The sequence below is a fragment of the Solanum pennellii genome, chromosome 3 (assembly GCF_001406875.1).
Source record: "Solanum pennellii chromosome 3, SPENNV200".
Classification (NCBI taxonomy): domain Eukaryota; kingdom Viridiplantae; phylum Streptophyta; class Magnoliopsida; order Solanales; family Solanaceae; genus Solanum; species Solanum pennellii.
Genome location: NC_028639.1, coordinates 57,362,342 through 57,377,475, shown reverse-complemented (window position 1 = coordinate 57,377,475; position 15,134 = coordinate 57,362,342). Strand labels below are relative to the sequence as shown.

Genomic DNA, 15,134 nt, shown 5'->3' with positions numbered 1-15,134 from the left:
GGCTTTCAGAGTTCTGCTCTCCTTTAACGCTACTGTGAATGTGAATGTGAGTTTCGTTACTCTTCTTCATTGCTTGTTAGGCTGTATTCTTTTTGTTTCTTCTTGCTTTGCTGTAATATTTTTCATTTTGGGTTCGATTCAAAAATTCATAATGCTTTTATCTTGTTAGGTGTTGATAATCATGTAATGTGCTTGTGTTATCGTAAAATTGTTCGATATTATACTGTAACCAGTAAAATTGGGTTTTTTTAGTAAGGGTTTTAAGTTGTGTGTACTTTATAAATTGTAGATGTCTGTGTTAGCCGAAATGAGTTCCTTAGAGATGTTAGGGAAGAAGAAACTTCATCAGATGGTTGATACTAAATCTCCCTCCACATTTAAGCGCGTAAAAGTCGATGCTACCCGCAATTTCCCTGAAAATTGTGGTTCATTTGTTTGTCAAAACAATGGAAGCAAAGAGATCTACCCGGAATTTCGGTCCAATAGCAAGCGTGTAAAAGTCAATTCTACGAGGAGTTTTCCGAAGAATTGTGGCCCCTGTGTTCCTGAAAAGAAGAAAGGAAGTGATACTCCATGCTCTGTTGATTCTGAGATCAAAAGTTGTTCTGAAGTTGATATGAATGTGGTTGAGTCAGCTGAGCCTTTGAGTGTTTTCGAGCCAGAAGATGATTTGGCTGCAACTGTTGCGTGTCCAAAAGAGGCTGGTGATTCTAGTCATCAGCATACCTCATGTCAACCTGCTAATGAAAATCAGCAGCATGAAGACTTGGTTAATCCGGTTCTCCAAAATCCATCAATTGATTCAGGAAATACATTTGATTGGTTTATAAAAAGCGAGCCTATTGAAAATGAACCAGAATTGCCTGCTATTGTTTCACAAGAAAATCTAATTCAAGGTCGAAATGAACCTCGTAAGGAAACAAGCAAGGGAGTTCATTACGGAGAAGTTCCTCATGATGAATACAGGAGTCGGGTAGACAATAATGAAATTTGCATTTTATCCTGCTCCGAGTCGAACTCATTAAAATCAGGTCTCAAGACCCTAAGTGCCGGTAAGAAAGGGGTCAAGGGTGAGATCGTGCAGGAAGAAGCAGTTAGGAGTCCAGAACCCCTACACAAGTGCAATGTTATTTTTGAAGATGAATCTGTGGTCATGAAGAACCAAATAGATCTCAGAGTATCTCAAGAAGATTTAAGAAATTCTGTTGTCATGTGTGATGTTTCCGGTAATGGATTGTTGACTGAACATGAACATATTCAGAAAGTGAAAGAAGTTAGAGAGACTCTGAAACTTTTTGATGACGAATATACTAAACTTTTGCTAGAAGATAGAGCAGAAAAACATGAAGGAGGGCCCAAAAGAAGTATCCATATAGAGGCAGCAATGGCTTTGAAAAAACAGAAAAAGTGGGTAAATTGTGAGTGGACTTTTGGACATGTTCCTGGAGTTCAAATTGGGGATCAATTCCGGTTCAGGGCGGAACTTGTTATGATCGGACTACATCACCAATTTATTAAGGGTATCAATTATGTGACTATTTGCAGAAAAGATGTTGCATCTAGCATTGTTGATTCTGGTCGGTATGACAACGAGGCCATATCTTCTGAAACATTCATTTATGTAGGTCAAGGCGGGAATCCAAAAGTATCTGTTAATGCGAGAATGGAAGATCAAAAGCTTGAAGGGGGTAATCTTGCCTTGAAGAACTCCATGGAGTTGGGATATCCGGTGAGGGTTATTTGTGGTCGACAAAGAGTGAATGGTGAAAAGAGTGATATAAGATACATTTACGATGGGCTCTACACCGTGACTAAGTGTTGGGAAGAAAGAGCTCCAACTGGAAAATACATTTTCAAGTTTGAATTGAAAAGAAATCTTGGCCAACCAAAACTTGCTCGTGAACTAGTGTCACGGCCAGCAAAGTTAGTCAAGGTTAATCAATTTCGTGTCAACAAGGCAAAAAAATCGATTTTGCAGTCGGAGTTTGTTGTGGACTATGATGTCTCCCAAGGAAAAGAGAAGATACCAATCCCTGTTGTCAATGCAATAGATGATGAGAGACCCTCACCATTCACTTACATTACCAGCATGCAATATCCGGATTGGTATTATATTTCTAGGCCTCAAGGTTGCAATTGTACAAGTGGATGCTTGGATTCCGAGCAATGCTCTTGTGCTTCTAGGAATGGAGGTGAAATTCCATTTAACACAAGAGGCTCTATTGTTAGAGCACAACCTCTTGTTTATGAGTGTGGTCCATCTTGCAAATGTCCCACTTCTTGCAAAAATAGAGTTAGCCAACATGGTCCTCGATACCATTTGGAGGTTTTCAAGACTGAATCGAGAGGATGGGGTTTGAGGTCACGAGATTATGTCACACGTGGTAGGTTTATATGTGAATATGTTGGGGAGTTGCTTGATGAAAAGGAAGCTGAAAATAGAATAGGCCATGATGAGTACTTGTTTGATATTGGCAATTATGATGAAGAAATCCCCAAAAGGAATGTTGCGCGTAATAATAACCTCAAAGTTGAGTCAAATTCTTTGACGAGGAAGGATGAAGATGGCTTTACCCTTGATGCGTTAAGGTATGGGAATGTTGGAAGATTTATCAACCATAGTTGCTCACCAAACCTTTATGCTCAAAATGTCATGTATTACCATGGTGATAAGAAAGTACCTCACATAATGTTTTTCGCTTCTGAGAGTATTGCTCCATTAGAGGAGCTTACTTATCACTACAACTACGATGTTGACCATGTTTCTGATAAAAATGGCGATATGAAGAGAAAGAATTGTAGATGTGGCTCTCGGAAGTGCGAGGGGCGAATGTACTGAAGAACTACTCATGTAAGACTATTCCTCTTGACATGATATTTGAAGTATATGTTTTATAATCTTTGTGCACTTGTCATTTCAACATTTTGATCTCTTGTTATTCCATTTACGATTAATTGTGCAAACTTTGATCTCTTGTAACATTCATTATGCTTAATTTCCTACTTTTTATGACATTTGTTGGTCTCGGATGTAGAATAAATTAAATGGTCGTATAACCACACGAGGGAGTTAAGCCTCTTAGTTTTAGACTTGCTGAAATAAAGCTTTACTTACCACCCAGGCTGGACCAAAATCCTTAAAAGAAACATTTATCTAAACTGCAAATGTGTGTTTTCCTATCAAGTAGTGAACTTTGTACATGGATTCATAAGTATTTTTCATTGAACCACTATGATTTGTTCAGTTAATGTCTTTTGCTGATTCTCTTCAGTTTCTTCATGTATGCTTCTGGTTGTGTGACTCAATTGAGTGGTTTGTTTTAATCTTGTTTCTACAGCCTCGAGTTTTGCACTACTTATCAGCGGATGAGCTTTTTCGTGGACTTGTAGTAATGAATACCAGCTTGTTACATGGTTGTATTAAGGAACTGAAAGTTTTCATGGAGTTCAGCTTAGCTCTTAGTGTTGAATATTGATTATTGAACTCAACTGTTTTATAACTGCGTTTTCAGCTTTACTGTATTTTTCAAAGTACTTTCAGTGTCTTATTTCGTGCATCAAGCACTTGAACAAAAGAAAATATCACTTCTTTTTGCCAGAATTTGCTTTTGCATCTATTGTTCTTTTCTAACATTTCTGTATAAATTTAGTGTAGCTGACAATTATTCATTAAGTGTTGCTTGGTATTCTTTCGGGATTAAACTCTTGAGATTAAATCGTTAGATTAGTTTATCCATCTTTGGGTAGGATTAAGACTGGTCAATGGACCGGAACCGGTTCACCGGATCGGAACCGGTTCACCGGAACCGGTTCACCGGACCGGAATGAACCGGTACCGGACCGGAACGGAACCTGTTGACCGGTATGTTGACCGGTATGTTGACCGGTACCGGGATGAACCGGACCGGAATTATCGGGATGATTCATCGGTTCCGTCCCGTTCCACTATATACCGGGATGGAACCGGAATGAACCGGAACGGACCGGGATGGAACGGGACGGGATAAACTATAAAAATATTTTTTTATATTTTTTTAAGTATAAATTAATAGTTTTTAAATTTATACTATAATTTTTTACTTAAGTTTATTTTAAAGATATTTTATTAATTTTTTTGTTGTTGTTAAGTTTGCAAGTAAAGTCTAATAAAGTTTTCAAAATTTAAATCTTTTGAAGTTTATACTTTATAAGTTATTACTTATATTCATTAATATTTATTTTATAAGTTATATTTATAACTTGTATCTTGTAAATATTGAATAAATAAAATTTGTAATTTTAAAAAAATTAAAATAAAATAAGGATAAAACAATTACAAAAATTAAAAAATATCAATTTAATTTATTTAAATTTGTAACAAATTACAATTTCAATTTACAACTATTAGTAGAGTACATAGCTTACGCAGCCACCTTCTAGGAAGGGTTCTGTTTCAACTAAGTCTCGAATGTAATACTAATAGTTGTATAGTCCCGTAAATCCTCTTTCTTACTCAGCTATGGATTGATTGTGATCAACTTCTGGTCTTGGTAAAGCTCGTTGACGATCTTGAAATTCGATGCCATCATCACTACCACATCCAATAGCTGAATCTATGAAAAGTTCAAATTGACTATCTAACTTTGGAAGTCCTTGATTTCTACGCTCAGCATTTATCCAGTCTCTAAATAACACTAATATCTCCAAGCTGTCTTCTGCTAACGAATATCTGTGGTCTCCAATTTGAAATCTTGTCGCGCTGAAAGCTGCCTCCGAAGCTACTGATGATCCTTGAATTGCAAGCACGTCCTTCACCATCCTACTAAGTTTTGGAAATTGAGCTCCATGATTCCTCCACCAGTTCAATAGTTGCGGTATACCTTCATCGTTTGTAATATCATTCGTACCCTGTTCAAGATATTTAACACATTCACATTTATTAGAAGAGTCAAGACCAAGTTTATGTTTCACTCGTCCATGAGCACCTACTTGATTCATAGACGTTTGAGGATTTTCAACATTATCTAAGAATGAATATTTATCATACATTTCCTTAGCAAAGAATTTTATACTATTTTGACATGTTACCAAATCAGGTTCTTCTTCAGGTTGAATATCTAAATTCTGATAAATGCATTCAACTAAAGCTTTTGCACCATATTCTTCATATTCGAGGTTGAAAAGAATTGCAGTTAAATAAATTTGAGGAATAGGAAAAAATATTTCTTAAATTTTGTAATCATAACTTCAATAGCAGAGGTAAATAAAGTATTTGTTTATAATCAGAAAAAATAGATGAAATCTCACATATGTGTATTAAAATTTCAGAAATAGTAGGATAATATATTCCAGAAAAAATTTTAGTAGCATCATAAAATGATTTCAAAAATATTCTAAGTTCATTTACTTCATCCCAATCACTATCATTAAGTTTTAATTCAGGATAAGCATTATGATTATTAAATAGCGTAGTAATAGGTTGCCTATATGCATAAGCAACTTCAAGCATATCATAAAAGGAATTCCATCTAGTTTTTACATGCTTCGGAACTTTTCTAAACGGAAGTTTAAATGCATAACAAAGTTCTTTAAATTGATTAATTCTACTACTACTATTCATATGAAAAATGTAAAAACAAACATTATCAATTTTATCACAACTATTTTCAAATAATTTCACACCGTCACTAACAACCAAATTTAATTATGCGCGGCACATCTAACATGAAAAGCATATTTACTAATAGGACAAAGTCTAGGTTCTAGCATATTAATAGCATTTAAATTAGCAGAAGCATTATCTAAAGTAATACTAACGACTTTATCACAAAGACCGAAAAAATCTAAAATTTCCAACACAGTAGTAGCAATATAAATTCCGGTTTTTCTTTTGACAAATTTTATAACCAATAATTCTTTTTTGTAAATTCCAATTATAATCAATTCAATGCGCAGTAACAGTTAAATAATCAAAACCATTAGGACTACGACCCATATCAGTAGTAATAGCAACTCTATTATCCATTAGTTCAAAATAGGCACGTAAATATTGACAATGTTTTTCTTGAAATTCAAAAATATCTCTTTTTACCATTCTTCTTGATAAACCTTTAAAACTAGGATTATATGTTTCACGAATATATGCAATAAAACCCGGATGTTCTCCAAAACTAAAAGGTAAACCACAAACAACAACCATTTTAGCAAAGTTTTCACGATCACGATCCTTGTTATAGGTTCGATGTGTAAGAGGACCACTTGGGTTCGAAGTATTTAATTCACTTTGAACCATATTTGATCCTCTAACCGATTCTTCAACATTACAATTTTCAACAACTTCAAGAGAAGACATATATGCAAACCACTCTTTACTATGCTTGTCAATCAAATATTTTTTTAATCCCCCCGTTGAACCTCCAGTCCCACCAGATGTATATTTAAAATGTTGTTTACAAAGATTACATGTACTAAAAGTTTTTTCTTCATTCAAATAACAAAATTTCCACACATGTGATTTTAAAGAACGTTGTACCTTGGTCTTACCTCTAGTTGGAATAATAGGGGGACGAGTAGTTCCAACCGGAGGTGGATCTGCTTAGCGTGTGCTTTCTCGGGTGCTACTTAGAATAGAGATAGTAAGACTCGCTGATGAGTAGAAATTGAGTATAAAGAAAATGACAAAAGAAATCTCTTACGGAGATCAGTGTACCCATAGATCTATATGAAAAATAGATATATGAAAATTCAAGAAATTCGTTTTCAAAAACCCGGGATTTCAGAGGCGAACGACGACATAAAGGTTCCCCAAGTCATCCATGGCGGCCGGGCAAGCTCTCCGTCGAGCTGTCGATTTCCCTCCTATCCTAATGACAAAACCGGATTCAGAGGTTGTTTCTCTTAAGACGCTTCAGCACCTATACTATTGAGGTCGGGGCTAGTCGGTGTATCATCTAAATCTACTTCTTCATCTAAATTCAATTGTTCATCCATTTCCACTTCTTCATTTTCTTGATTAATACCATAATTTCTTTCATAGAGTTCATGGGGAATCATAGGAGTATCCGAATTAATATTTATTGGACCGGGACGGGAAAAACCTAGTTTCATTCACATGCGTAAATTCATCTGTATTCATTCTAACAAGAGGAATTTTAGATTTAGAAGAACTAGCACCTTTATTAGTTTTTTTAACTAAATTTTTTATTGATTCTACTAGACCTTTTTTACTTCCACCTTTTTAAGAAGACTCCATGATATAAAATTATAAATACAAAATACAAAACTTAACAAGAACAATAATATAACAAGAACAGCTTACAAGTTACAAATAATAAATACAAAAAATAAATATAAGATTAGAGAGTGGAACGAAGTTACCAAACGTTTGTGTAAGAACAAACGATTATAATGAAAATTAAAATATTGATGTCAAAACTTGAAATTTGAAGAAGATTCCTCCTCCGAAATACACCAAATGACCAAATGATATTAAGAATTTAGAACTGAATTGAATTTTGAAAATTTGAAATTTTAGAATTTATAATCCGTAATTGCTAAATCTTATAAGTTATAAATATGAATGGAAATATATATTCTCTCAAAGACTCAAACTTATGTTTGTAAGTTGTAACTTTGTATAAAATTTTTAGAAATCAATTCTATTTTATAAAACAAAAAATATAGCCGTTTTAATTTTTTCCGTTTAAAATGACCGTTGGTCCGGGAAAAGGGTAGGGAGCGGGGGGCCGGGCTGTAGCAGTGAACAGACAGCACTGCAGCTTTATCAAAAGCTGCAGAGTGCAGACTGCAGGACAGCAGGGGGGGCAGGGGCGGGCAGCGGGCAGGGCAACTGCCTCGTGCCAAGTGTCAAAAAATATAAAATATAATTTATAAAAATATAAATATAAATTATATAAAATATAAAATATAAAAAAATTAATATATATTAAATATGCCGGACCGGACCGGAACGAAACCGGAATGAACCGATACCGGTACACCGGTACGAAATCACGATTCCGTCCCGTTCCGTGTACCGGTTCAGACTATCCCGTCCCGTCCCGTAGGCAACCGAAACGGGACGAACCAGAACGAACCGGAACGGTACCGATACGTCCCGTTCCGTTGACCAGTCTTAGGTAGGATAAAATAAGGAAAATTAGTAAATTAGTCACAATTACTAACTTAATTAGTAAAAACATCTACACTTTAAGGTATTTAGTCAAAATGTCAATATTTTAAAAATAATTTGTAAATACTATTATTTGTCTTTCTTTTTATTTCTCAAAACAGTCCAACATTAAATATATTTAATATCCATTTAGACTTCTTCTAGACTTTAATACCATTAAATTTATTTCCATCTTTAAGATTTTCAATTTTTTTTTCTCTTTTACCATTTTCACCATTATTGTCTCTCATTGTTGAAGAAGAACTAAAATTATTCAAGTTCATATCAATTTGTTCATATCAATCAATTAATTCAAGAAATCTCTCAATACATAAAGGTATTTTCGTAATCATCTTTTATTTTACAAGATTTCATAAGATTTTATTTTCGAAATAAAATTATGTTGAATTTTGAATTGTATGTATTACAATTTTTTCGTCATTTTTTCTATTTTTATATGAGTTTGTTAACATACTCATTAAATATTTATGCATTTCGAAATTTTAGTATTTGAAACACTATTTTTATGATTTTATTTTCATAATCCAATGGGATAATTGATGAGATAAGGTGAGATATCCGAGATCAAATTCATATTGTGTTTGATCAACGAATAAATTTACACAGTTGATCAAACACACTATAACAACTTATTAGCTAGTCTATTTACAATATATGGTGCCCCTTGTAAAATCAAAGAGTCTTGAAATCATCCAAATATCTACAATATATCTTATGTAAGTTTAATATGATAAATGACACTAACAAAGATGAAATAACCTGAAACTGCAATAATATACAGTGGCTGTTCTCTAGTAAATTATATAACAGGTCGATCAAACAAATAGACTAGTATAAAATCACAATTTCAAGCCTATAAACAAACAATAGCTTACAAGAACAAACATGGAATCCATTTATTTTTCTCCTGCAAACAGAGTGGGCCTTAACCATAGCATCGGATGGGATCGTTGCATCCTTTCTCAACAGACTGCCTGAAACCAAAGCGACCCCCCTTTGCAAGATACTGCTGATGATACTCTTCAGCTCTGTAAAATTTCTTAGCCGGCAAGATCTCAGTAACAATATTCCTGTTCAATATCTTTTGTTGTCTGTCTCGCGCTTCTAGTGCTGCCTTCTCTTGCTCAGGTGTATAGAAGTAAATTCCAGACCTGTATTGGGTGCCAACGTCATTACCCTACAAACACCATAATCAAGCTGTTAGATATATTATACGAACACTGCTGTCTGTAAAAGCTGTATCCGGAGTTAATATAGTTTTTTAATGACCAACAACCCTGTAGGCTGTAGAAGAACATGTGTCACCTATGCTTTTCCCAAAGTACCAGTTCTCATTTAGCAAAAAATTCACAGTAAGAGGTACCGAAGACCACTGGAGCTAGTCCCAAAATAGGAATAGTTGCCAATGGTGACACGTGCAAGGTCCAAGAGTCCATTTGTCCCAGTTTTAGAAATCTGGGAAGCACTTCTGTCAAAATAACATGTGTTCGACAAATCCATTTGACAGTACTACAGAAGTCGTTTGCATTTGTGCTTGTTAAGAGCTATATTGCGAAAAGGACATATAAGGTTTTCTAATGAAGCTTTCCAATTTCATTTCATCAAAATGCAGACAAGAGAATCACACAACAATTTTATTTTTTAAATCAGTACAAGTATAATTAAATCGAAGTAACAAAATGAAAAATTATATACAATCACTCTAGCCTTATCTGACGACTTTAATATATCAAAGTACACCATTCGATATGCATATAGGAGGGATAGTTCAGTGTGAGTGTCAGGGTGTATGTTTGTCTATATATTGTATAATTTTGTTTATAGTTAAGAGATACTATATGAGATCAATTTAAGGATGAATAGTTAGTAAATGTTTCTGGTAAGGTACTTTTTCCTTGAATAAAATAATCTTTCTACTTTCGCTTCCGATTCTAGGAGAAGCTACAACGTGTACTTCTTCCCTGTGGCAAAAACAGCTTCTGCTACAGCTTAAAATCACTTACTAGAAGGTTGCCCCAACACCTGCAAACTCTTTAAAAAGAATAATCTTTTTGGAGAAAATAAGCTCAAGATGTTGAAGCTCGATCAACAGGCTATAAATCATCCAGAAAAAGGAAGCTAGGAAAAAGTGTCTAGAATCAAAATTACTGTTGGCATTTGTCTCGGAAGCACATAAAGTAATTCTTCAGACAAAATTCCTATGCTAATCAATAAACCCCGAAGCTAATGCAGAGCTGCCTATTTATTTAGCCATCTATGTACATAGAAGACAAAGTAAGCTTCTTATACTACTATATTTCATGGCATAAGTGGAAATTAATAGAAATAACTCCAAATTTTATAGGCAAACACTCTTCTTTTAGAAAACATCTAAAAAACAAACCAATTCATCGTGGTTGCCCCTAAAAAAGAACTTGATGCCAAATCCTCAAACTAGAATCACAAGGCAAAATCTTTAAGCAAAACATAACCTTTGAAGATCTTAAAAGGCATGATCTTTGAAGATATTCAATAGACATAATCTTTAAGAAAATGCAGCATTTTGATTTTTGATATTGTACCTAATGACATTTAAGTAAACAAAAGGATGGTTGGGTAAGTGGACATTCCAATGAATAACTATCCTTTTTTTTTTTGGTTTTGCACCCGGTATCAAAGCCCACATTGGAGCTCCGACTAAATCTACATTGCACTCTGCAGGGCCCATTTGGAGCTCTGACTAAAGGATGCTAAACATGCTTCTAGCATGACTTTGAAGCCAATAAAGACCTGAGTTTGGTTATGAACACCCAAAAACTATTGAATGCCCCATAAAGACTCAAAAATTGGGCAACAAGCTTAGCAAAAGTGACCAAATATAGCTACCCAACCTACAGGAAATAAGATCTTAACTACTTACAAATCGATCACATCAATGAAAATTCAAGATTTTAACATCAATTTCTCTACCAAAACTCAACTTGGGGTTAAGCAAAATGGCGTAACAAAACACAATTCAACTATTATTTACCATCAAAAACAAAATAAACACAAAAAAATTGAGAAACCCACCTGTCGATTGAGGGTGGTGGGGTCATGCCGATCCCAAAATACATCAAGCAGGGTATCAAAATTGCACTCCTTAGGATCATACTGAACTCTAACAACCTCTGAATGAAAGGTATTCCCAGAGCAAATATCTTCATAAGTAGGATTATCCAAATACCCTTGTGAATATCCAACTTCTGTCTTGGTAACACCAGGCACTCTCTGAAAGGCCAATTCCACACCCCAAAAGCATCCAGCCCCAAATTGGACAAACTGTTGGCCTGGGGCAGGGATGTCGGTGTCGGGTCCTTGTGGAATTGCAGAGGAAGAAGAATCCATTGGAGTATCAGTACGAGCACCAAAACCCAATTTGTTGAGCCAACTCATCTTTGGTGGGGAGTAGAGAGATGGGGTTTTGGAAGTGCGAGGAAAGGTTGAAGAAACTTTACGGGGGTTTTGGGAGAAAGGAGGAAGAAGAAGAGTGGATTTGGAGAAGGAAATGAGTGGAGATTTTGTGGTTATGGTGGAGGAAGGGAGACAAGTCTTGAGGAGCATGGTTGATCTATAATAAAGTTTTGTTTGGATAAGTGTTGTGGAACAATTTCCTTATAATAATGTTTTATTCTCTTTTATAATAGAGTATGTATAACTACATACACCACCAGTATATTATTCCTATAAAAACCTCTTTCACAAAATTATTGAGACTTCTTTTTTGCTATTGTCATATATAGGTTAGGAAGAATTATTTGGTGTTTTGGGGTTTGAAACTAAAATTTCATAGGTCTCAAGATTATATTTTGAAGTGAATTTTTTAAAAATATTTTTTAGTAGAATAATTTGAGAATAGCGAAAAGGTCATAGTAAAGAAAAATAACGTCATAATAATTTTAAATATAAATATAATACGACTATAAAATAGGTGAGGCTTAACTGAATTGGTTGTATGCAAGGGGTCAAATCAATGGATTCATGTAAATTCATTTTCTACCTTCGAAATTATATATAGTACTGATGTTATATTTTTCAAAAAATATTTAAAATATAGAAGTGCGAATCAAAAAATCATATAGCACAGTGATAATTGGTAAGCCAGGTTAAAAATTCATATATTATATTTATTTAATTTTATTTTTCTTTTCGTAATAGTCCATTCGTCATCTTAATATCTATCTTGTCACGCATTGAATTTGCCTGGCCGGCTACCGTCAAGTAAAAATGATTATGTTTCATGGATTTTAATACTATAATTAAGAAGACTAGGCATAGATGATCCTTTTAAGTAGAAGAATTCAAATTTTCTTTCTGTTTCTTGAATTTGGTGGGGTTGAAAATATAATAATCTGTCAAAGCATATGATATGTTCAGGCTAAATACATAAACAGATCCTTTAACTTGTTGGGTTTTTTCCCTCAGGTACTTTAACTACGTCATTTTTCTATTGATCATTGAACCACACATAATTTGTTCCTTTAAAACATTGTTGGTTAATTTTGATTGGCTTTTCTATTGTAAATGCCTTCAATTATATTCGAATTGTAATAATTTTGATTAAATGAATGAAGACAAACCGTGATAGTCTCATTTGTTTTCTAATGTGTTCAAATGACTTAAGTAAAACACAATTATTCTCGAACATTTTCACTATCAATTGGACTAATGAGTTGTGGAACAACATATGTATCCTCTATAAATACTCCTAACAAATCTAGTTCTACATCAGATAACGGTGTTTGTTTAAACGGAACAAATTATGAGGGTTCACTGATTCAATAGGAAAATGACGTAGTTGAGATATCTGAGGGAAAAAACCCAACAAGTTTAGGGATCTGCTTATGTATTTGGCCATATGTTCATTTATTTATTAAAGAAAATATGTACATACAAAAGTATGTAAGCATACGTGGAATTTGGTCCACCTCTCGTGCACAATGAAACGGAGCCAGAGAAACCTTGTATTTTTAGAAGCATCTGGAAGGGCAAAAAAGATTTGTTAATTAGATGACCCTCCCGTGTTGCTACAGAGATGACCAACTCAGCAAATAGATAAAATGGTAAGAGCACACAACAGTATCATTACTCACAAAACAAGGTCTACAAAGACTTAGTCCACGCGTTTCAAAAAAAAAAAGAGAGAACTCGAAACCATTAAACGCCACTCTCTCTTTGGATACACGATTCAACACATTCAAAACATGAGACTGAGCACATCCAGCTAACGTTTAGCATACGCCATAAGAACAAGTTAAATGGGTTTGATCTTGAAATGGAGCGAAATGAGAGAGAACACAAAGCACTTCAAATCCTGCAATGACAAAACCCACAGTCACATGCTGCTGATGAAAAGAAATGCATCACAATCATACTCTGCTTTAAAACATAACTGTAACAAACTTGCAGCAGGTTTTCATTTTAACACTTATTAGAGCAAAACAAACTAAGTGACAGTTTAATATCTTCCCTTCTTTAGTTCAGGAGACAAACTATAGTTTCATTCTATGAAATGAGAAAATCTCCCAGGAATCTTCAGCAGCTCATACAAAAACATATAAATGTATGTCCAAGAAAGTACTCTTTCCCCCTTATCCCTCCAGCGCCACTCTAACTACTCAATCCCAAGAAAAAAGGAAAAAAACATCTCATAGTTTACTACAATCTGCTTCAGATGATAGAATATCTTTATTCAAAAGTCACTTGACGCCTAAATCCATCCAGCCTCTTTATATTCCAAGTAACTTCAATATGCTTAGAAAAAGTTTAAGTGGTTTATATTCATCTTTCTAAGTCGTGGTTAGCAGAGTTGCCTCTTGCATGTGCTGGTGAGAGGTACCAGGTACCGATGGAAGAGCTGGTCCGCCCACCAGCACTACTAAAAAATGAAGAAAAAAAAGGAAGTAATTGTGCTTAGGAATCAACCATTACATTATTAGGGTGACAATATGTAGCTCTAATCCTACCCTTCGAGGTGGCCAGTGGTTTGGACTTGGAACTTCCTTGTTTGGAGGTCTTAAGTTCAAAATCCCTTGCGAGCAAAAGCAAGGGATTTGCCTTCTGGGTCGAGCTCGTCGCACCGAGCTTGCCTAGTGTGGGGTACCTCTCTTATGTAATTTGCGAGCTATTGTATAGGAGCGGGGGTTTTACCTGGTACGAATCCAAAGGGTAGCGGCTGCGGGTTTCCCTTGTCAACAAAAAAAATGTAGCTCAAATCCCTCCATGATTTCAACCAAGCAATGGAACTGATTGGTTGAGAACACGAAATCCTAGGAATCTCTCCCAACATAAAAGGATCAGAGAAGATCATTGAGATTTTCCTAGAAACAAGTGAGAGGATCATTAGATTTTACCCGTGTAGGAGTAGAACCACAGTAATTAAGGCAATCCTTTGGCCTGCGGCTTCAAATTACTTAGAGATTCTAGGTTCAATAAGCACAAGCAGCCAGGTGCACTAAAGCTCCTGCTATGCATGGGTTCCAGAGAAAGGCCGGACCACAAGGGTCTATGGTATGAAGCCTCACCCTACATGCATCACAAAAAGCAAAGGATGTGTGATGTGTCAAAAAGTCAAGCCGTCACAATTACAACAACATACCAGTCAGAGGTGTAGTAACTACACATCTGGCATGAGTTGAGCTTGAGTTTCCATTTTCTAAATTTCTATATACCAAAGAAAATGCTTTGTTCCTTAACCAATGCACAATCTCATATATTTTGGTGCATAAAATATGCTAGAGAAAAAAATGGCAGTCTTCTCCTTGATGTTTATCACTCAAAAACGGTAGACCAACTTCAACGCCATTGTATCCCTGGACCATCTGCAGTCCCTCGTGATACCACCACACGGACTTCAAACTTTCCGCTGGCCTCTCCGCACCTAGCCCCCTCCACCATTATTCTTCTAAAGTCTAAACTCCAAAAATAACCTCCCCCCCCCCCCCCC

General features: G+C 35.1%; 3 protein-coding genes across 3 annotated transcripts in view; 1 reads left to right on the top strand and 2 right to left on the bottom strand.

Annotated features, from left to right (window-relative positions):
- The first annotated feature begins 289 nt into the window (after positions 1-289).
- LOC107014206 (histone-lysine N-methyltransferase, H3 lysine-9 specific SUVH6-like) lies at positions 290-2,839 on the top strand. The gene has a single exon (XM_015214055.1). The coding sequence runs from the start codon at positions 290-292 to the stop codon at positions 2,837-2,839; it is 2,550 nt and encodes an 849-aa protein (XP_015069541.1).
- Positions 2,840-8,857: 6,018 nt separating this feature from the next.
- LOC107014770 (peptide methionine sulfoxide reductase A1-like) lies at positions 8,858-11,820 on the bottom strand. The gene is made up of 2 exons (XM_015214832.2): positions 11,222-11,820; positions 8,858-9,347 (listed from the first exon to the last, which is right to left on the bottom strand). Exons 1-2 carry the CDS (start codon positions 11,750-11,752, stop codon positions 9,096-9,098), a joined length of 783 nt encoding a protein of 260 aa, XP_015070318.1. The 5' UTR covers positions 11,753-11,820; the 3' UTR covers positions 8,858-9,095.
- Positions 11,821-13,224: 1,404 nt separating this feature from the next.
- The window catches only part of LOC107012135 (protein mago nashi homolog), a 4,742-nt gene continuing 2,832 nt past the window's right edge, over positions 13,225-15,134 (bottom strand). Inside the window, exon 3 of the mRNA XM_015211878.2 lies at positions 13,225-13,502. Within this exon, the coding sequence (XP_015067364.1) occupies positions 13,443-13,502 (60 nt within the window). The 3' untranslated portion in view covers positions 13,225-13,442. The remainder of the gene's footprint in view (positions 13,503-15,134) is intronic.